We start from the raw sequence: 23,305 nt of genomic DNA, 5'->3' as shown, positions 1-23,305 counted from the left end.
GATAAATTCACTGTCAGTTCAGACACGACTCTTTATAAAGAACCAAGTAGCCATGGAAAGCAAGAGGAGTAATGCTTATCAGCCAGCTTGATCCACTGAGACTCATGCTGGAAAGTTTTGTTTAGTTTTAGTTTAGTAAAAGGACAAGATTTTGTGAAACCATCCTCTTGCTCTCCAAGTGGTGATTAATATAAACAATAAGCTAACACTATACAGGCTTGTCACTACTTGCAGTGAAATTCTTCAAATTTTTATGTTTACAACATGCTGATTCATGCAATGAATTTTCACTGCTCTGTATTACTAATTCCACACCCAGTTGGGATTTTATGAAAAATGTTGAACTCATAGAGAATAGGTTTTAGCTAAAACTGCTATAAAGCCATTCTGGACAAATACTGAGGGACCTAAATGGAGGGACCTCACCAAAATGCTACAGGTGTAAAAAAGCTGTGAAAGAACAGAGAAGTAATTGTGGGGGAAGACGAGGAGGTAAAGAGGGAAGACAGTGTTCTGCGGAATTCCAAAATTTCCCATCCAAATCAGTGCTAAGTTTTTTTGGAATTCTAGAATTTGTAAATACTCTTTTTCCCTTGAGAACAAAAATATTAAAAATCTCCATCAGGTGTCGATCTCATATTTTTATGCTTTCCAAAATTTTCCAGGCCAAGTCTTTACCAAGTTACTCGTAGATGCAAGAAGGATATCAGTTCAACTTTAGCATTTTAAAGTTTCATGTTTCCACATCAGGAGAGGCTTTTTCATGTTTCCACATCAGGAGAGGCTTCTACTAGAGACAGAGGACATTTCACTTCTACTATACTGCATAATAAAATACATTGCATTTGTAGTCTGTGTTACACCATACTGAATACTACAGTATTCAGAAAACAAGGCTCTTCTCAGTCTCTTTCTTAAGCACCATTTCTTTGCTAGTCATTTTGGTCTTTTACAACACAGTCTCACCTGAAAACTAAAAGTCAAATCCAGAATCCCTGCACTCAAGCATAAAAGTTTCTGTCATGTAGGAATACAGAAGACTAAAAAACCTAAGACTGCATTAATCTGCCTTATAGGGGGCTAGGAGGTAAAAGAGGAAAAAGACAATACCCTGGTTGTGCAGTTGCAGATGAGATGACATCATCTGCAGCCTTGTCAAGACCTGTGATCACTAAATAAATTCAAGAATGGGAAGCTGGGTTGCAGAGTACTTAGGAAAGAGGAATCCCACACACATTGCCAGCAGTTTGTTCAGTTGGTTTACAGATAAAAAGAAAGGAGATGAGAAAGTAGACAAATGAGGGAGATCAAATGCATTTCTCCATTTTAAAAAAGATAAAGAGGTTTTGATCATGTCTGAGTATGAAAAAGAGAAAACTGAAGGTTGAAGATGAGAATAGGAAAATGACTGGGAGATAGAACGAGATAGGATGAGATGTACTCACTGGAGCAGACAGGAGCACTGGTGTAAGGTTAGCAGACACATTTCTTGTTGAAATAGAAAAGGAGATGTGCAGATTTGTACAAAAGGAAGAAGGGGAAGCTAGCAAGCTACCATTTACACACATGACCTAGCATTCAAAGTCACTTAGATCAACACATAACAAGTAAATACATCCTGAGAAACAGCAGGGAGCAAGACCTCGAGGGAATATTCAGGTTGCTTCAAAGCAGACTCAGCTATGTCTCCCTCATCCTCACAGGTGACTGTCAAACTCTGTCCAACACCCTCAAACAAGTAATTCTACAGCTTAAACTATCCTCACCATAGCAAGGTTTTCCTAATCACTAGCCTGAATCTCTCTTGCTACACTGCATGGCCACTGATATCTTTCTAACCCATTACAGGCACAGAAAACAATTCTCCTTTTCACACTAGCCTTTTAAGAATTTGAAGGCTTCTGCTCTTGATTCTGTTATTCTTCTCTCACCTATGAAACAGCAATTATTTCACTCAAGACTGAATTAAGAGTGGAAAAAAGACAAGCAGGCAGTTGCAGTCATAAAAATGTATTACAACACTGCATTTAACAGTTGCTGTGTTTCTACTATGAATATTCATTATTTTCTCTTTGTAGCAAGACGTATTTGCACATTTTGGCTACATTCAAAAGTATTAACAAAGCCATTGAAACAACACGGTATTAAATCCTTAATATCTAGGCATTTTATTTATTTTTAGAAAAAACAAGATGAAGAATTTTATGGCATACTCAAGTAAATTTTTTTATTGTTCTTTCACATTAATTTCCATTTTTTATATGCACATGCAGCGCATTTGGAAACTCAGCTCTGAACTAGAAGTGTGACCAACTCGCCTGATCTCCCAAGGCCAAGGTGTTTTCATCTTTGCTATTCAGTGGCCCCATTTAAGGGATAGCAGACCTTGCCCTCTTGCTCACTGGAACAGCATATGGGTAGGGCAGTTGAAAATATCATGTCACCCAAATTTGCTGGAATAGGGAATGGAAAAAATTATAGGATCAAAAGTCAAGCCCTGGACCAATATGAAATCAGAGCAAAACCAAAGTAGTGGGTTACCTGTTCCATTTCCATCTAATCCCTGCAAATAAGGGAAACTGTCCACTTCCCAGGGTGAACTGGCTGCAGTCAGATATGCTGTCAAATCACTGTAGCTAGTGTTCTCTGGCAATTTCACAGATCTTCTCTGAAAGTGAACTTGTGGCTGAGTCCGTGCACCTAAAAATATTAAAAGTGACTTTATATGCAAGGTGGGCAGAGTATTTAGGTGTTCATGTTCATGGAAGCAATTTTACATTTTTTTCATTATAAACTGCAGTAGCTTGAGAAGGACAGAGACACCAGAAGGCTATTATGAAAGACAGAAAACCAGTATTTTTACATTTGTTTTCCAGTTGCCATTATTTTTCCACAAGTATTCCAGAGCAAAATTGTGGCGGCGCCTACTGTCAGAAGCTTTTCTGGCTATGCTGTTTCTCCTCCACTTCCATTACGTGGCCTCTTTTAATTAGTATAACTGAATCTAAAACTAAGTTCAGAGGTAGGGTATGCAAAAGCTTAAGTAAGCGTCCAGTTCACCGTATTTGTTCAAATATTATTTTCCCTGAAATAGTAAGATAAATGTAGTTTATACTTTTCAAAATTATTTTCTATGAGACAGTTCTACCTGTAGTCTCAATGATGTTATGCAGCTTCTGTATTTAGAATTTGCAAAGCTTTGGTCATGAAAGCTAACTCTAAAACTGAGACCAGTCCCTACTGAAATCACTGGACGAAAATGTTCGCTTGATAAACCTTGGGTGAAAAGATTTTCCATATCTTCCCATTCAAAGAACACATCTAAATAGAACCAGATTACTTGGCATGTAAGATTTCTCTCTTTTTCTCTGTTTTGTACAGCATTTCTGTATATACGTCTGTTTTGTTACCACTTCTTTCCAGCTCACTAGGTGTTAATTGAAGAGTCTGCTGCAACATGATTTAAGACTGTTTCATATACTATGGCATTTCATGTCTCATTTAAATCTCAGCTTATAAAGTCAATAGTCTTTTTCAAAGGATACTCACCATTAATACTGTTTAGCAACACACAGCAAGACTCCATCTCCAAGTTTGTGTGCACAACATGCAAATTAATTTTTAAATCAAAAGCTATTGTATTTTCCAGAGCTTATTTTGAATACACATAGAATACTTCCCACACAGCACAAAATCAAGAGGCAAGCAGTTTTTTTCTTAATTCACACTGGACTATGTGATTCAAAGATGTCAACTCAAAACAATTTTGCATCTTTTCCCCCATTAGTCTCTGGCAGCACTTTCAGGTTACACGTCGCTTCACTGTGAGAAAGAATAATGAGCTCGACTTGCTCCTAAGCTTTGTAACTGCCAGTGTCATTAACCTAGAGACTGGAATCTTTTCTTGCATAATTTTCCAGCAGGAGCTCTAGCTGTGAGAAAACAAAACAGAACAAAACGTTGTACTGGCCAAGAAAAATGTCTGTGTACAGGAATAAGCACCTCCAAAGAGCTGATTGTTGTTTAGCTGTCATTTCTTTGATAATTCTGTAAGAAAAAGCTATAAAATTGTTTTTTATTTTTTAATTTCTAAAACATTTAAGTGTTTACAGCAGGCTCTCAAGACTGGCAGTATCTTTAAGTGCTTAATACAGTCATTAAACAACACCTGTGTGAAATGGGAAGAAATCTCCCTTATCTGATTTCTAGATATAAACTGAAAAATATATAAAAGATGAAGTTAATTGACGTCAGCAAACTCAGGCAGGATTTATGTCCTGTGTACTCTGCAATCCTGTAGCAGCTTGCTGCACCTCAGGGACTGATGCACTCAGGCACTTTGTAGTCCTCTGACTGAGCTGCTGAATGGGCTCCTACAGCCCATGTGCATACATACCCACAGTAGCAACACAGGAAAAAAAACCCACAACAATGAGACTGGCATTAGTATTTTCACCAATAATTCCATGTAAAATTGTAGTTTTCTACTGTCTAAACCTCTGCTTAAGATGCATTATTCAAGTTGCCAAGAACTGGTGTTTTATTTCCAAAGATACAAACCAAGCAAAAATTGGAAACCAAGTACATGTCGTTCAATCTGCAATACCATATTTTATGGGTTTTCCATTAAAAAAATTGATGGATTTTAGCACTGAGAGAGCCATGAGCTGCCAAATTTTAAGCAGATAAGGAAGACTCAGAGAGCCAACCGCAGTTCCTTCAATCCTACAAGCAGTACAAAGTCTTCTTATGGCTGAGCCCCAAACCTGGCAGGAAACCGGTGCAACAATGAATTCAGATACAAGCTTTGAAGGTGAAGAAATAGCCTCCTCTGTGATAGTGCATACACAGACATTTAATAAATCAGTGCAGAGTAGTTAATTCACACCCTAGAAAAACAAATTCCTCCATACTGATATTCACCTGAAACCTGCAACTCACTCTGACTCTCCCCTCAGTTCCTCAGTTGGGTCTCCCACACCTGGCAAGAGACTCCAAAGGGGACAGAAGACTGGGAGCTTCCAGAGAAAGGCTTGTGAGGGAAGCAGCTACTAAGACTTTCACCTTCTGTCACCACCTTGCTGGAAGATATTTCAATGTTCTCCTTTAGCAGAGGCCATAGTGGATTTTGGGGTGCGTGTCTGGGGACAGATTTATTGAGGGAATTGAAAGTGGAAGAAACTTGTGCTGACCAGACTCTTATCAAGAGTATTTTTCAAAAAGGCATCACTCACCACTGGAAGTGAGTTATTGGTATTGCTTCTATTACTAAAGATACCTGTTTTTTATTTATAAAATCCATTTTTTACTTATAAAACCCAAGCACATTCAAGTGTAAAATGTGCATGTGAACTTTTTCCACATGATATGTGCCACGAGGTAAAGACTGCTGAGCACTGATCTTACCTTTTTTAACAGCCTGTTGTCAACACATCAGCCAGATTTAAATGCTGTCAGCTCCAGTTTGCCAGTACACACCGGAGGATGTAACCTCAAAGGGTCCCTGTAAGGCACCTCTTGTCACACTGGATATGTGACATGCGGCACTACACCAGCATTTGAGGTTTGATCTGTGTGAAGTAACATCTGAATTCTCACCAGTTCATGCTCTGATTGCTCATAGGTCAGAGACAGATAGAGAGTCCCCACATAGCTTCCATTCACTGAACGCTGAAATTCAGCCTGTCACTGTCCTGGTATTAAATAACTTAAATGACCCAGTGGTTGGCAAGCCCCATCCCTCACAATTACTGACAGAGCAAAGCAGTGGATTGTAATGCCATCATGAAAATAAAGCCTGCATCAACTCAGACAAACTTCTCAAATACATTGCTTGGTTGATTAATTATTCAAATGCAATTGGTAACTTAGTGTACCAAGGAAAGCCTTTCTTTCCCTTTGACTGGTGCTTCAAACACCAGTGCTCCCAGCCTGTCCCTGGTATAATGAGTTCTGGTTTGCTCTCATTTTTGCACTAAGGTAACTCTTGATCAGCTCTTTTGAAACAGTGTGAGGTTACTGGGAAGTAAATTAGAGAAATAACACAGAAAAAGTAGGTCACAAGGATTTTGGATCGAGACTAGAGAGCCTCCATTCAAATAGTGGAACAATGTCTAGGCTGTCTTTCTTTTAGGCTTCAACACAAGTCCCAAGAAAAGAAATGCGGACTGGACCCATAAAATAGATTTTACTGGGCAAGACTGCAAGTTCAAATCCCAATCCTTAGCTATACTCCAGGTAGCACTTTCTTCCTTTATTCTTTTCTTCTGCTATACCGCAGAATCAGTGACATTATTTGAATTTGCATATATTATTAACACACTGGATCAATTCACTGAAGGAAAGAAGATTATGTTGAAAATATTTATGAGTCTCACTCAGCTGTTAAATGTCCCTCTAGTCCTTTAACATCCCCTATTTTTTGAAGGAAGCTGTGAACATGAAAATACCGTTCTTTTTCAGTTAATTGCATAATATTAGCACATTTGCATAAGAATAAGAGCATTTAATACAGCATGATAGTGGAATACTGTTGGTAAACAATGTTTCATGTCTTGCCTAATGGAATCCCTTGTGTTCTAACACAGTTCACCATCCATCTAATTTACCTCATTAGATAATGTCCAGCTCTCAAATTGCAGACTATAGGTACAGCAGCTCTTTCTCCAGCTCCTTCTGAGCCTTCCATCAGCTACTTAATTTGTTTAATGCATTTTCAGTTCCAGTCGTATCTAGTGCTATCATTAATGAAAAGCCTATTGTAGCTGGATGGATTCTAACTAAAAAAATATGTCAGGAAGGCATAATTAAATTATATTATCTTAGAGAGAACAAGGTTATCTTGGAATACTATTGAGGGCTCTACTCCCTTGTTTATTAACTATCCAGTAGAGTTTAAAATGATGGCAAGCGTAAGTCTTACTGTGAATAAGACAACATTTATGCACAGTAAGAGTGCCTACAAGAAGGATATGCCCTTGCTCTGGTTCAAAGTATCTTTAAAAACCTCTGTTCTTTTATTAACAGACTTACCTAACCCAGCACATCAAACTGGACTAATTTACATCAGACCCCTAAGTCAGGTAACATTTTAATCTTCACTGTGAATTTCAGAAAATGCTGTTCCTCTAACTGATACTACAGTTACTTTAACATCTGTATTTGGCCTTATGAAAAGGTTATTCAAACTATGTTTCTAATACAGTGGGTTTCCATGCATAGGACTTAGGTTTGCAGGCAGTCTGACAAGGGGTCCACAGGAAAAGCAAGTTTATACAGGGTATACAACAATGCATATACAAGAAACACTCAGTTTTTCTACGCCCTAAACATCTAAGTAACTTACACTAAGAAGCAAGAAATAAAATAAAACCAGAGAAAAATCTTAGACATTCAAAAACACCAGAAAATGATGCTTAAATGAGGGTAGATGAACAAGCATCCGACAGATAGTGTAACAAATTTAATCTCCAGCTCTCAAATGGCACACTAAAGTCCAAACTCATTTATTACCGTGTAACTTGAATTCCCTAGTCACAGCAGCTAGGGATGAATTCAGCTATTAATTTGGTAAAACAATCCCACAGAGAAGCATTCCTCAGGGAACTCAGAACTCCCCACAGAATACCAGTCTCACACACAGGACAAAGTTCAGAAAGCACTGAGCTGTCAGGCTTTTTGTTGAGTGTCCCCTCAAATTTCAATTCTGACTTCCCAAAGCCAGCATACCTTGAAATCCTGAGACTATCTGGACTACATCATCATAGACCATCAGAGTAGCTGAGCGTTCAGGAAGAAGGCCGAGGCTCAGTGAAGAGAACACTGTGGGAGAGAAGCGTTTTAAGTGGGATATATTTAAATCGTTATAAACATAATCCAACAACAACAGTGCCTACTTTCTTCACATTTTTGCAAAAGCAAGCCATCCAAACTATTAAAATCATATTGTACACATGACAGAAACCACACGCATTTTCTGAACCAAACAGTTAAATTGCCAGAGTAACTACTGAACTAAACAAAATGTTCTACGCTTTGACTCCTGCATGTCATGCATGGTAGCTCACAGCACTGAAGAGTGCAGTGTAAAGCAGGGTTTCATGCTTTACATGAAGCAATTCCTAGCTCCACAGAAAGACAAAAGAATAAAGAGAACTGAAATGCTAACTCAATCTGGCTGAGTTATTTTTCTGTGCAACAGCTATACTTCCTGCCTCAGGAAGATTTTAATGAAATATAAGTTTTAGGTAGTTTGAGATACTTACGTAAGTTATACAGAAAGGCAAAGTATGAAGAATAAATCTGAATAATTTGCTTTAAAATGCAGCATGTACTTACTGAGTCACCACCTACAGTGCTATTTATAGCAGAACTACTGTCATCCTACCAGTGGTGTGAAAGGGGATGGATAAATGGTATTTGCTGCAAGAAGTCTACCTGCAAGGACCTCCCTTTCCACTGGGTACTGACATTCCTTGCAGTGTCAGTATGCACACACATCTTTGCAGATTGAAAAACAGGATGTAACTTCATGCCAAGTTCTTCAGACCCAGAAGACTCAAAATATGGAAGGAATTAGCCACAGAGCCCACCTGCCTCCTGCATCTATGAAAACAGTAAGGAAGCATGACTGCCTGCAGTCCACATGTGGCTTTCAAAGCCAGAAGGAGGAGGCAAGACTAATGGGTAATTGGGCAACACCCCATACTTGTAGATTACTCATCCTAGTCTGAAGTAAATGGAAGCTGAGGAAGGCATTCCCAGAAACAGTCAACAGAAGAACAACACAAACTCCTCAGATTTTCTGGAATTTTATGCATTTCCTCTAAATTAATACACATTACTTAATCCAAGAGATCATACAGATGCTATCTACCAATACTACACTGTTTCTGCTTTAAGAAATATATTCTCCTTTTAAAGATGGGAAAAATTAATGTTTGGGAGAAATGAGAAAAAACGGCAAGAAACACACTGAAAACAACTACCATCTAAAACATGGTCTTAATGATATACAGAGAAGCATTAAAATAAAAATTAAATATCACGTTATTGCAAATACAGCTGGGAATTTTCTTTCCAATGCCCATCTTGTGAAACAGATCTACACAATAGGCAACATAAGTAAGAAAGCCTAGTGCAAGTAGCACTAAGGCCACACAATTACAAAATCTGTCTTTACTCCAATAACTTAATTTGTATGAAGAAAGCTAATGTAATTTAGACACTCTGGGGAGCTCAATACAATCAACTATGCCAATACTTCTTCCATATATTCCAGACTGTAACAAATACATAACCTCTAAACTTCCCTTGGGCTTTTCTGCACAATTTTCTCAGCATGACAAAGACAGAAAGACATAGTTTTTAAGGCCAGAAGGATGATAGTGATGATCCAGCCTTATTCCTGTATAACTTTCCTGTACAGCTTTCCCTGAATTAATTATTGCTGCAGATTCAATAGCTATACCAAAACTTGAAAACATGTCATAGAAAAACTCCAATTTTATTTTACAGGTGTCCAGGGGTGAAGAATACACCAGAACATCAATGTTCTGATAAATAATTATGAGGGCAGTTAAACTATGTGCCTCTTTACCCATCAAAATTTATAGAGGTTCGATTTCCAGACATTTGATCTTCTTTTTATACAGGCCTTCCAGACAGAAGAATTCTCTCTTACCCGTTTCCTGTTCTCTATGAGGGTATTGATGGACTATGATCAAATTACCCCATGAATTTTTCTCACTAGTGAACACAATAAATTAAGCACTACCAAGTCTTTCCCTGTAAACTGTATTTTCCAATCTTTTAATTACCCCTGATAAAAGCCCACAGTTTTAAACATTATTCTTGAAGTATGGATCCAGAGCTGGACACACATTTCCCTGAATGTCTATGCCAAGGACAAGTCCTGAAATAAAAGCCACTGCTTTCCCAGTTTTTAACTTTATTTTACAGGTAAATGATTCCAGATGAGCTCTCCTCTCCCACAAATACCATAAGCATCACCTAAAACTCCTAAAACTGTATTTCACCACAGTGAATACCATGGTTTACCTTGACAGACTGTCCTAGTTTCAGCCATGATGCAGCTAGTTTGTTCTCTGTTGCTGGTACAGCGCAGTGTTTTGGACTCAGGATGACAATAACGTCAATAAACACACTGATGGTGTGGGTGCTACTGAACAGTGCTTACCCTAAGTCAAGGACTTTGTAGTTTTCCATGCCCAGTCAGTGAGAGGCTGCAGAAGAAGCTGGGAGGAAGCACAGCCAGGACAGCTGACCTGGACTAGCCAAAGGGAAATTTCATAACAAAGAATGTAATGGCCAGTATATAAACTGGGGGGAGTTGTACAACTGGCAGGGGTCAACAGCTGCTCAGGGATGGGCTGGACAATTGTACTGCGCATCACTTGCTTTAACTGGGTTTTACTCCCCACTTTCTTTTTGTTAAGGCTCATTCTTCTTATTATTATAATAAGATTTTACTTTATTTCAGTTATTAAACTGTTCTTATCTAAACCCATGGTTTTTACCTTTTTATGATCCTCCTCCCCACCCCATGGAGGCTGTGGGGAGGAAGCAGATGGGTGGTACTTAGTTGACAACTGGAGTTAAACCATGACACTGCGTCTACCAACGAAGTCTGAACTGTGCTGTCTCTGCAACTCCCTCTCTTCACTGCAAACACGGCTCCAAAAGAAGTGTCCTTTTAAATGAGGATTACCAGTCACAAATGTTTTCTTCCAAATTTTTTACAAAGAAAAATCTAAGCGTAGTTAAGAGCAGAGAGATGAACACATCTTCCATCATGAACACTTCAACAACTCAAGTGATGTTAAATTAATGAACTGTTAATAAGTGGAGTCATGGTTCTGCTGATAAATATTTGAATGGAAGATCCTAAATATTTTCTTCCTTCTATTTAAATAAGTATGTAAATAAGTATGTAAATAAATAATCCTCCTGCTTGAGCAGTAAAGAGCTGGTAATTATTTTTGTTAATATAAGAGAAGTTAATTTCTGCCAAATTATAAGAACGGAAAACCGTCAATATTTACTCCCTGAAGCTACTACAACAGTATGACAAGTTCAGTGGCTGCACAGCTTTTCAGCATAACACTATTACCAGTGCATACTGCCTGTGATGGAAGAATCCTGATTCTTTGGCAGTTCTGCTACAGCACTTTAAACATTACCACCCTTTAGCTTTCAAACCTACTCCCTGCTCATGGTTATCATTTTCCCATTTGAGGTAAATATGGCCATAGTTTATTTACCACAGCACACAGGATGGCACATCAACTTAAACACTGCTGGGTGGAATGCTTCTCAAAGTGGGGGTCTGCACTGCAGGGGACAGCTCCTAGGACTTTTTGGGAAATGAGGATCCAGCTGAATGGGTATGCCCAGATGCACACTGCAGAAAGAAGATTGAGAAATGGTGCCTGTTCCCCATCATTCAAACCAGCTCAAAAATAACAACAAAACAACTTGCACATTTTTCCAAAGATCTATACTGTGCTAGTGAAAAGCATGATAGGCATTTAAATACAAATAGTTAATGGAAAGCTTTTTAAAGACTATAGGCATCTTAGCCAGTACAAAATATAAAAGCCTAAGTATCTTAAGTTTTACATCATGTACTTTTCCAGGACTAATTCAAAGAACAACATTATCAAATCTACATAGGGCATATTGAGTTGTAACTTGTTTCTTTAATCAAAGAAAGGAATAATTTCAAGGCACAGAAAGCAAAATAAAGGAGTCTACTTCCAATTAAATCAATGGAAAACTATATATGAGTTTCACTGGGGGAGGAGCAGAGGTGAAACTAATCTACTTTCTGAGCTAAGCTCATGTTTCAGCCATGGAAAGAAAGATTTTGTGGAACCTCTACAATTACTGCTCTTTAAACTTCAATGACTTATTAAAACAAAAATGCCCTGTTTCATTCTCTTCCCTCAAAATCAGTATTTAAGAAAACAACAAGCAAAAAACTAACCAAACAAACTCCAGGCTATGGAAGAGTACATCTCATTCAAAAGACCTAGGGTATGAGTCAGAAAGAGATGAGGTACAAGGCAAGGTTATTGCATACTTTAATAACTTAAAAGCACATAAAGTATGCTGAGAAAGCTGCACTTCATCTTATTTAGAGAAAAGAAAACCCAAAGGAAATTTCTAAACAGAGTCACCGAACAATTATGGCTGGAAGGGAGCTCTGGATGTCACCTCTGCCACCAAGCAGGGGCTGTCCAGTTGAGTTTCGAATGTCTTTAAAGGTGGAGATTTCACAACCTTGTGACCTATTCCAATTTTGCTGCTGCTGTAATGAATTGTTGCCTTTTACTTATGTGAAACTCTCCTGGCTGCAATTCTTTTCAGTTGCTGCTTATTCTTTCACTACATCCCGAAGAACTTGACTTAGTCTTTGTGCAGCTCCATTAAGTAGCTGAGAAACATGGCGGAATACAGTACAGAAAATGTGGAGGAAGTAACTCTTATTTTATCTGAAGCAAGTGAAAGTGGATAAGTAAAGCATGCTGAAATGTCTAAAGCATAATTCTAGGTTTGAAGATATTCATGTTCCTTTCCCCTTCTGAAAATACATTTGCTACTTGACCTTGCAGCAAGTCACGCAGTCCTTCTGGCTATGTTGGTATTAATAAATAAAATGGAGCCAAGGCATGGAATTCAACACTGCCCTAGGAACATATACACTATTTAAATATTAGTGCACTTAAAACCTTACGTGGCTTTGGCCCAGGCTAATTATCAAACCTGAGGTGTGTGTTATTTAGGTGTGATTTGGGTATAATACAAGCCTGAGACCATTCCCAAATTACGTGGACCTTAATTGTAGCTGAGGATTACAAAAAAAGGCAGATGAAACTCGGGATGTGATCTTCATATAGATGTTACGTCTCAAGGTTTGAAAGCCACCCTCAATCTGTTCTTTTTGGCAGTACAGAAATAGGCTTCATGACTCAATTTTTCCTCTTGTATAATTAATATAAGGTTCTGAGGCATTCTGAGAAAAACTAACATGCAAGTATTTTTGTTATATTTGTTTGCCTGTGGAAGAAGATAAACCATGTTAATTAAGTTAGTAAAAATCCTTAGATCTGGATAACATGACTGCAGATTAAAACTGTTTTATTGAGATGGCTGAGAACTAAAAGACCAGGACTTTTGTACACTACAGCCTATGGTGCAACAGTTGTTCCTACACCTTGCAAGAAAAGCAACAGTACATCACAGCTGCTGAAACAAGGTTCTTGGAAACAGAGTTCCCGTAAAAAAAAAAAAGATCTGGAATAGATTTCTATTTTCTATGGATCTGTAGGAGCACCAACAGTTGTTTGAAAACTGATGCAGTGCTGTATCTCCAGAAGGAGAGTAAATCTCTGCTCAGTCTTGATGCTGCAGTTTAACTGAGGAAGAAATGTTACTATTTTTGAAATGTGCAGATTTTTCTCCTCCCACCCAGGATCTCAAGCATTGAAACACATCACACAAAACTGTGTAGCTTCCTTTAGATGCAATATCTTACCTCAGAACAAAAATAAAGATCTCTTACCAGGCAATCTTACAGGTTTCCATGGTGCAGAATTTGGCACATATGCATGTTTACTAGCAGTCACTATCAGCTGATTGCCCAGCTTATACTGAAACTTGAGGAAGGCAGTGCCATCTGCTCCTGAGGTTCCAGATGCAATGGAGATCTGGTTGGTAAAAATCTCAATGAAGGCTTCAGTTACTGGCTGATGGGTGCTGGCATCGCTTACATGGACCTTCAGCGTTACTTCTGTAATGACAAACAACCACAGCAATTATTGTGTGAAAAGCTGCTGTGGGAGGCAGCAGTTCCAACATGCTGACACACCAATGACTGAAACGACACCAGCTCTGACATTTTTGGTGCCACATACGACTTCTTACACTGGCCTGAAGTTCTCCATCTCAGGCAGTCATCACTCTTCAGAGGCACTGTAGACTCTGCTATAAGCCAGACCAGGTCCTGAATTACTGCCTGACAGCTACCTTCAACTGTGGAGGCATCTGTCTTCCACCTGTGACCCACATGCAGGTGGGCAGCACATCTCCAGGGCAGGCAACACTCCCTTTGAGGGGCAACATGTCAATCACAAAGTACTGTTGTACTATAGCAATTCTAAATGTGTGCTATCAAACCTCCCATGTTAGTCATGGACAGCATGGCATGGAAGCTCTCTGTAAGGCCCCTGCCTTGCTGTGCTTCTGCTCCAGCCAGCCTTCTCCAGCAGCAGTGGGGAGAGGGAAAGGCTGTAAGCGGGGTATGCTCCTCACTCCTTCCCAAAGCAATTCTCTCTGTGTAGCAATGGAATGGAGGAAATCTGCTGTGACAGAAGCCCAGGAAGAAAGTGGGCAATAAATAGAGTAGGCTGTGGTACAGCTGGCTATTTTCAGCTCTGGTGGCAGAGGCTGTCCCAGCTGGCAGAGGACTCCCCTGGTGATGTCTAACCAAGGTGAATTCCCACAGGATAGTGTCCATGTTCTCAAAGCACAGGACAATCAGGTGGGATGCAGAGTGCTTCAGGTGGGATGCAGAGTGCTAGCAGTGACAGCAGCAGTCCTGACACTACTGCATCACCTGTCCTCACAATACTACTGGTGAGAAGCAAAGAAGTGATGGTTAAGGCAGTCAGGAGAATCATAAATCCTGCAGATATGCAGTCTGAAGCCAACACAATGGACTACATTTTTCTTGAGTAATTTTCCATTTTTCCAGAAACTAATTACTAGTTTAAATATTTCCAGATTTACAATATTTGTCCACTCTGGGCACTCCTATGACTAAACCATGCATTGTGTCACCAGGCTTTTGTTACATAAAATGGAGTGGCTTGTGTGGCTTGTGCAAGACAGTCCCTCTGGAAGGCATTCATCTGTATTCTATGATTATTTTTCTGTGCCTACAATAGTTCAATTGCCTCATGCTCTAAAGCAGCTGCTGTTGCCTTTCTGCAATAACCATGACTTAAATACAATGCTGTGTTGAAAAGACCCAGCAATGATCTACTGCTTCCACCAAGACACTCCTTGGGTTCTTTTCACTTCCAGTTCCCTCTTCCTCTTAAATGAACACCTCCCTCCCTCCCTCTTTTCTGTCCAACTCTTCCCTTTCTCTCATTCCCATCCAAATGTCTAGAAATTCTGTTTTCCTGCATGAAGTTCCCTACCTCAACTTACTCCATTCCCTAAGGTAGTAGTTGGTATTTTGCAAACTCCCTTTTTGTGTCAGACTTCAGCCTCTCGCAAGCAAGATCCTCCCACTCCATGTGCAAACGTTTCTGCATATGATGCCCATTCCTGTTCATATATATTAAAAAACATTACACTGATTTCTACATAACAGTACTCTTGCTACAGTTCTGTTCTATTACTAATGCCTTATAAGAACTTATTTTGGTGTAAGCCCTGAGCCAGCAAGACATGATACCAAGAAGAAAACACAGAACTTAACAAAATCTTTGTGGTGAGCTTCAATAGTGAAATGACACAACTGAGTATGTGGAGAAACACAACCACCTAACAGTTTAACAACCTAGAAGTTTAAAAGGACATGAGGACCTAATACAAAAGTATCAGCACATCTGTCCTAGGGGCATTTCAGCCAGAAAGATCAGTATCTCATGTCCTTTCATAAGCAGAGATCTTCTCTCTGAATCCTACAGTACTGAAAATACCAGTATCAAACAGCCCTGAGGAAAAACCCCAACAGAGAAATTCATCATCATCACAGTTATTGCTTTAGAACTTGGCAATGGAGGATGCCAATTTAGATGGGATCAGCATGAAATAGATTTTAGCTATCAAAGATTCTGGACTTCTTCCCAGTTTTGCATTTAGTAGCCAAAGGAAGCAATGTACATTGAAAAGCAGTGTCCACATACTCTGGTGCCCAGTACAGGGTGCCTCCTTAGAAACCCTGCCTTGACCACCAAGTAACTTGTGATAATGTGAAAGGCAGCCACATTAATCAAAGCCAAATTAATGAAGAAAAATATATATATTAATGTATTTACAAATGTGAGGACAACAAACACTGTAAGTTTTCATTTTCAATGTGGAGGGATTGCTTAGATCCAAAGCCAGACAGCTGTGCTCTTAGCATTTCCACTTTGAATTTCCTAGCGAAGAATGCAAGAATAGATGAGGTTAAGACTAATGGGTGATGCATTAAAGAAAAGGCAAGAGGACAAGCTTAACATTGATGTTCGCAATTTCAGTAACATGGGAGTTTTAGCCTTCTCTAAAAACAACCACAAGTAAGAAGGAACTAAGGAGCTCTTGAATATTAAATACTAATTAAGGAAGAAGGTAAGAAAACAACAGAAGTATCATATCAATTTAATTCCTTATATACACCTAAAATTCTAGAATAGAGACTACTACTAAAATTGATCATGAGAAAAATCCAATTAAATTTTCCTGTATACACAAATCCATCTTTCTCTTCCCAAATCAGGGAGCTAGCCACGGGTATTTCCTATAGGAAATTTCTTTATCTCCCTCTCCATAGCTATGTAAGGGCTTCTGTCTGCATACCTCTCTCTTTCTGATAAGGAAGGACAGGGGCTTCCAAAATACTTCTTCTAAACAGAAATGACAAAGGCAATCACCCAAGACAGAGGACTGATGTCCTGAAAGGCAGCAGACTGGAACTGCTGTTCCAAACCACACAGTCCCTAGATCAGACACTAGGCTTGTTTTCTCCTTTTTAACATGTTTTTTCCTGAGCAGACAGAGAAAACTCTAGCAGCCTGAACAATCCTAATTCCTTTTCATGTGTTATCTTCCCTGACAAACATGTGAAATATATACAACTTGCTTAATTCAGGGCCTTCTCCCACATGACAGCTCCTTTTTCTTATCTAATCCAGCAGCAAAGTCACAAACACTAAACCTACATTATCACTGCAATTTCCACAGCAACTGAATGATTAAAAGCTTAAAACTGGAAAGAAATTGTTGAAGAAAATATCCTCTCAAACAGTGACATGATAAGAACAACCTATAAAAAGAGACAGTAAGTATCAGAATTGATAGAATACATTCAGGCACTTCTTGAGGATCAAGGGAACTGGACAAGGGAAATAAGACAACAGAGTAAGAACAAATGACCCAGGATCACCCTGATCTCTAATTAATATGGAGGTCTTAGATCAAAAGGTATTAGGTATACTAGAGAAATCAATTAGAAGCTGTGTAAAAGACTTTTAACCAAGGAACAGAGTATTTAAAATATCTGGCAAACTTTTTAGTTGGAACTCTCAGCAAACAGTGGGTATAAAGCAGGTGGATTATTCCTGAGTTTTGCAGACCATCACAGGAAGGAGCTCACACAAAATCAAAGACACATGACTCAGAGAAGAAGCACAGCTACAGATGAAGGCAGGGAACTGAAAGCACTGCAAAAGATGAACTGCTAAAGGGATGCTAAGGGATTAATTCTCACACTATTTTATATACAGTAGGAGTATTTACTAAGTTCTGAAGGAGCTTTGTTCTGTGCTACTAGTGAGGTCCTGGAGGGAGGAATGGGACATAAAGGTGAAGAATGCTGATGTTTCCTCATTTAAGAGCAAAGCAGAGATGGCTGAGGTGACAGGCCCTGGGCTGCTGAAATCACCCAGGGGAGCTGTGGTCTCTCTCACTTTGCCAGACAAGCCAGCCACAGTCAGGACAGGCTATGCCTGAGCCATAGCCCTGTCTGATGCACCTGGCTCCTGACTGGTGTGGTGTGAATGTGTCTCTTTCAGACCTCATCTGTCTGGCATGTACTTTCCTGCTGGCTGGTGGCACTGGTGGGCACAGAGTACAGAGTCACTTGCCTGAACCACTCGTGTGTGTCCTGCCATTATATTCTTACAGGAAAGATACAAGTCCAAAGCAAGAGCCATTTAGGGTACCTGTTGTTTGCAGAAGATAAACCACAAACAAAAACATCCTTTCTGAATGGGCAAAAAGTCTGCGTCTTGCTGTCTAGAAGCAAGTAGGAATGGGCCACTTGCAGGTGTTAAACAGTGCAACCCTTAACTCTGCTTCAAGAATCCCAAAGCAAAATGGGAAAAGAAGATTAGTGGGAAAAAAGTAAATAAAACACCCCAGCACATGCAGGGGTAAATTCCACAAAGAGATCAAGGCTGATATACAGGTATGCTCAAGCAAGTCTAGTGTAAATCTGTTCTCTTATAGTTCTTTGTCTTCTTGTTTTTCAAATGAGTGCAAACAAAACCTACAAATTACTGTGAAAACAGCTGCTAAGTGCAGCTCCCTCCCAGTTTTGTACTACTAAATTTATTGTAAGCTATATAAAAAAAATAAACTCCAGCATCTTCAAGGTTATAATTTGGGAAAGCAAAAAAAGACCAAAAAATCCCTATATGGTAGCATTCCAATCCAGAATCCCATCCTGTCTTCTTAATCTGATTTTTGAGATTTTACTAAGTTTAAACTTTCTCTGAGCAATCCTTCCTGTGCCATCTGCTCTATGAACTCTACTGCCTCGCCTGAAATAGAATTAACCTTAACCAAACTATTTCTGCATTTGCAACCGCTTCTTATACTCACAACTGCTCTTCACATTGCTGTGAACTCTAAGTTTGGGAATGGTTTTCTTCAGAACTGCTATTATCACTGCTGTCTTCTATAACTGAACACTTGAAAAGTGAAAAGCACTGGTTTTAGGTGGTCTGGGGCTTTGTTTGTTTGTTGTGTTTTTTTAAAACCAGTAATATAACATACAAAATAAAATCCTGAGCGACCTGAGCGAAGGCAAACTGTCAGATCCCACATACTGGAATAAACAGAGAAAAGTTATGACACAGACTGGAAATCAAAGATTACAATCCTATTTAGATCCAAATCCTGCAATTTGGTTTCTGTGCACACACCCCTCTGTCAGGCAGACTCCCACTGACGTCTGCTGGACAGATGATCTCTTTTGGGAACAGGCTGACATAGGCAGCTGCTATCACTTAGCTTTTCCTTTGGGGGTCCCTTATCCATGGACAATGTCAGGATATTACCAAAGAAATAGATATTTAAATTATCTAGGTTTTGATGAGAAAAATAAAACTTCCTGCTCTTTTAAAAAATGCCATTATGAACTTTATGTAAATTGTGTCCTCCTTTCTGATTGAGTTTACTGGCAACGTGCCTGGCTTTGAATCCTACGTGCCAAATGGATTAGCCTTTCTGTCTCTTAACCTTTTGCCCATGTGTGAGGTCAATCCTCAGCAAAACAATAGGATTTTCATTTATCTAAAAGAAAACATTTTCCTAGAAAAGGGAGTGTTCCCCATGCTTTAGCCACAGATGCCAACTCTAGCATTTACATATTCTATCTTTCTAATGTGCTGCATCAAGAAGACTCTACCGACAATCACACTTCAAAACAGCAGCAGACTAAGTTTGTACGAAGGAAATGTGTATGTAACATCCTACCAGAAGCACACGGACTCTGATGCTGTCACCTGAAAGTAAGTTTTCATGTAGCACCTCAAATAGCAAACTATGTGTGCTTGAACAAGATTCACAGTGAAGATGATGATATCCTCCATTCAGAACTGGCTCTGTCCCTCATCACAGGAAAATCAATAGTGCTACACAACCTTCCACTCCACCACAGGTGACTCAGGTTTCAGCTGGGGTGAGTGTCCCCCCCTGACTTTCAGGGAATCCAACCATGCAGATGGCAGGACATAGGAGATCTGCTCACAGTGGCTGTTCCGCGATTCTCCACATGATACCAAGGCTGCTGCAGTCCCTGGCATCAAGAAAAAAGTTCTACACTGTGGAGAGGCTTACAGCTGGTCTGTGGAACAAAGAGGGTTAATGAATAAGGGTTATTTCTGAAAGGTGTTCTATCAAGGCTGTTGGCCTGGAGACCAAGAAGAGAAGAAGGAGATAAGCAGAAAAGAAAACCTGCAGCTGGGGAAAGTATTTTTAGAAAGGTTTTGTGGAAAACAGAGGCGGTGATGGTTTTTACACCAATCAAATTGATCTACTGTAACCAATGAACGAAGTGTGAACTTTGTAGAGTGCATAAAAGACACTCGACTGCTGTAATCTCGACAGCATTCTGAAATGTAGTGAGTCTATTTGTATGTTGTGCCCACCTCAACAGTGACATCTGGTGACCCCAGCGTGATGTCTGGGGCTCCAACATCTTAAGTAGGTTCCTCTGCTCACTGAGTACTTGCAGTGTGATGACTATAATTAATCCCACACCTCACAAGTCAAGAAGGAACTTTCTTCCTCAAATGTACAATTTATTAATTTCTGAGCTTTTCTTTCATTCCTCTCTCTTGCTCTTCCTCAGAAATAGCAGAGTGCAAAGATAAGTGAATATTCTACTCTCTTGGCTGACACAAGAGAAGCCCCTACATATATATGCCTGATCAGAGCATTCTGCTCACCTCACCTCTGTGGACAATCAGGATCCAGGATTGTGGAGGAAGCTACTTGGGTAGCACTTGAGGCTTTTTCACCCTTCTCTGCAGCTCAAGTTGATTTTATCCATATTTCTCATCTAACATTCCTTCCTGCTCCAAGTGCCTCAGGCATTGCTGGCACTGGTGGCTGGTTCCCCTACTGCACAAGAATTTAATTTCCAGGGGATTGAAATAATTTAACTAAAATAATTAATCTTAATCCTCAATCTTCAAATAAAGCACAGTTGCCTGTTATATGAAGGTCAGACAGATGTCCTACTTACCTCTTCAGGTTTAAAATCCATTAAACAAAGTGCTCATAAACTAAAATAATAAATACATTAATTTATCTCACCATACATTATCTCCTAGTAATAATGCACACGATTTTTAGTAAAATGTCACAAAAATAATTCTACTGTATGAGCAATTTTTGCCACATACAATGAAAACCAGGCTACTATACAACCCCTGTATTCAAAGGGGAGGGAGGGGCAGTTATGGGATAATAAAATAAAGACATCCATCATGCAGCAGTCCAACATGTAAAAGATTTGCATATCCTGACCTGCTAGAGCCTAGAGCATTACCACCATAATTAATTTCTTGGGAAAAAAAGGTAGGAATTTGCTTTAATTAAAAAAAGTGGGAGCTATATGCATTATGCCGAGATGAGACTCCAATACCCTATTGTTAAGTGATTAAACAAGCATTTATAATTAACTTGAAACTCACCCGGCTATGAAACTCATGAATAGCAATAGTTGCATTAACAGGTCTGCCTTTGATCTCTACAGGAACTGTGCATGGCACAAACTAATTTTATTTCCAAACCTTGTCTCTTAGACATGGAATTAAATAAAATACTGTCATGGAGCACAGATGGAAGTTGAGTTTCAAAGCTTTAGCTTGCCACACGCATAATGTATTCTTTACAAGACATGAAAAAGTAATCCCTACTTAAACCCCTCTTTTTTTTTGTAATAGAGTTCTTTGAAACTCTGAGGATCAATACGGAATGAGAAGTTAATACACTGATATTTTCCAGTTGCTCAGCATTAGAGTTCTCCACTGAATCAAGACCCCAGCTGATTTTGTGACATCAGCTCAGAGGATAACACCACAGCAAGCTCAGCCGCTTGGGGTTTTAAGCCAACTTCATACCTACTGCACCATCAGTATAGTCTGGGGGAAGGCAGAAAGGGAAAGCTTGGATTTGCTTAGCCACGAAGGCACATGTTACACTTTCTCAGAACAACTTTATCCTAAGTCTTATTATTAAAAGTATGTATCTGATGAAAGCAACTTGAAGTAGATATATTCTGTGTTTAAGTGATCCAATGTATGTTCAGTGGGGTAGTGAGGAGATGAGCACTTTTTTGATTTTTCATTTTCAAGCAGCTTTAATCTTAGGTATAATCTCTAATTTCCAAAGCCTGGTGCGAAAGCAAAGCTAGATATCACTTTGAAAGAAGGCATTTTTACTTGGGTTGCTATTTTTTTAAACAAACCACTGAACAACTCAAACAAACCCATCTCAAGGGCCTCTCTAAACTCCCACTGCAGCCTGCAGTGCAAACTTCCACTTTCATCTCAGTAATCCACTGACGTAAGTTCACGCACATAGAGAGGCGAACTAGTGCGCTAAAATTTTATCTAGGCACTTGCACATTCCCTTTCTTCAAATAACTCAACAGTTGATTTCTAATCGCTTCATTCCTTGAAGAGGTTATCCCCAGCTGGCGGACAGGAAAATTAAATTGTAGGTGAAGCTACACATGGTAACCATCTCATTCCTCCAACACAGCCAGTCTGAGCAGAGAGCTCTGAAGAGTGATGAAGAGCACAGCACTACTGTTCAGCTGCTCCACAGTAAAACCAGGGGCATCCCTTCCCTCTTTGTGGCCTGGCTGTGGACTCTTGCTTATTCTCTTGGGCTACCCTACTTCTCTCTGGACCTGTTGCTGTGTTGGTTTGCATTTACTAACCCAGCACTGCACCAGCCTAACCAAGGGGCTCAATGCCACATTATCAGGCTGAACTGCTGAAGCAATGCAGCTCCATGTGCCAAAATCAGCAGAACAGACAGGTGTGGGGGTGGAGAGTGGTGGCCAAGTGCAACACTAGCAGAGGAAAAGAAAGGATTTGGGATCACCCCTGCTAGTTCACAAGCAATTCAGTCAGCTTTATTGCACCCCTATGGTCACTTTGGAAGGGTACTTGCCCATCTCCTGATCTAGGCAATCTTAAGGTCAATATCTGGCATGTACAGTTGCAGTAAACCTTTATTCTGCATTAATTCAAAATCCCATTCTGATTCTCCAATAACTTTCCAACCTCAATCACTGCATACTGGCACCACAGCAGTAAAATCTTCTGGCTCCATAAGGACAGGATGCTTGTGACAATGCCAGGAAAGGGTTGGTATGGAGCAGCAAGGACTTTTGCACAGGCATTACAGAGTGTTTACAACAGCTCTTGAACACCCAAAAACCTCTACAGTAAGTTGGTATTTGCGACTGAGTGGATGGAGGAGGTTACTGTTGTTTCCTCCCTACCCTAAAAAGCTTCCTTTTATTAACATTTGTGCATGCCACTTCCAGTGACTTCTGTCACAACAACACCAAGATTAAATGCCATCCAACTTGTCTATATTGAAATTTTCCTACCCTACAAAAATATTTATTCCAAGTTTTTGAGATTTTTCTGTTCAAAATAATATTTCTATTTCCTCATTTGGAATAGCTTAAAATTTAATTAACCTGTGATCTAGGTCTTCCTTTAGATAATAAATAAAAACATTTAATAAAATAGGACCC

The 23,305-nt window shown here is 39.5% G+C and overlaps 1 protein-coding gene across 1 annotated transcript in view; it reads right to left on the bottom strand.

Moving 5' to 3' along the window:
- The window catches only part of FAM171A1 (family with sequence similarity 171 member A1), an 85,357-nt gene that overhangs the window by 21,798 nt on the left and 40,254 nt on the right, over nucleotides 1-23,305 (bottom strand). The window contains exons 2-4 of the mRNA XM_062494613.1: nucleotides 13,586-13,813; nucleotides 7,729-7,821; nucleotides 2,542-2,700 (exon numbers count right to left, since the gene is read on the bottom strand). Coding sequence (XP_062350597.1) covers nucleotides 2,542-2,700; nucleotides 7,729-7,821; nucleotides 13,586-13,813 — 480 coding nt within the window. The remainder of the gene's footprint in view (nucleotides 1-2,541; nucleotides 2,701-7,728; nucleotides 7,822-13,585; nucleotides 13,814-23,305) is intronic.

This window comes from Cinclus cinclus, chromosome 1, assembly GCF_963662255.1.
Source record: "Cinclus cinclus chromosome 1, bCinCin1.1, whole genome shotgun sequence".
NCBI classification, from domain to species: domain Eukaryota; kingdom Metazoa; phylum Chordata; class Aves; order Passeriformes; family Cinclidae; genus Cinclus; species Cinclus cinclus.
This window is presented reverse-complemented; position numbering and strand designations above follow the sequence as displayed.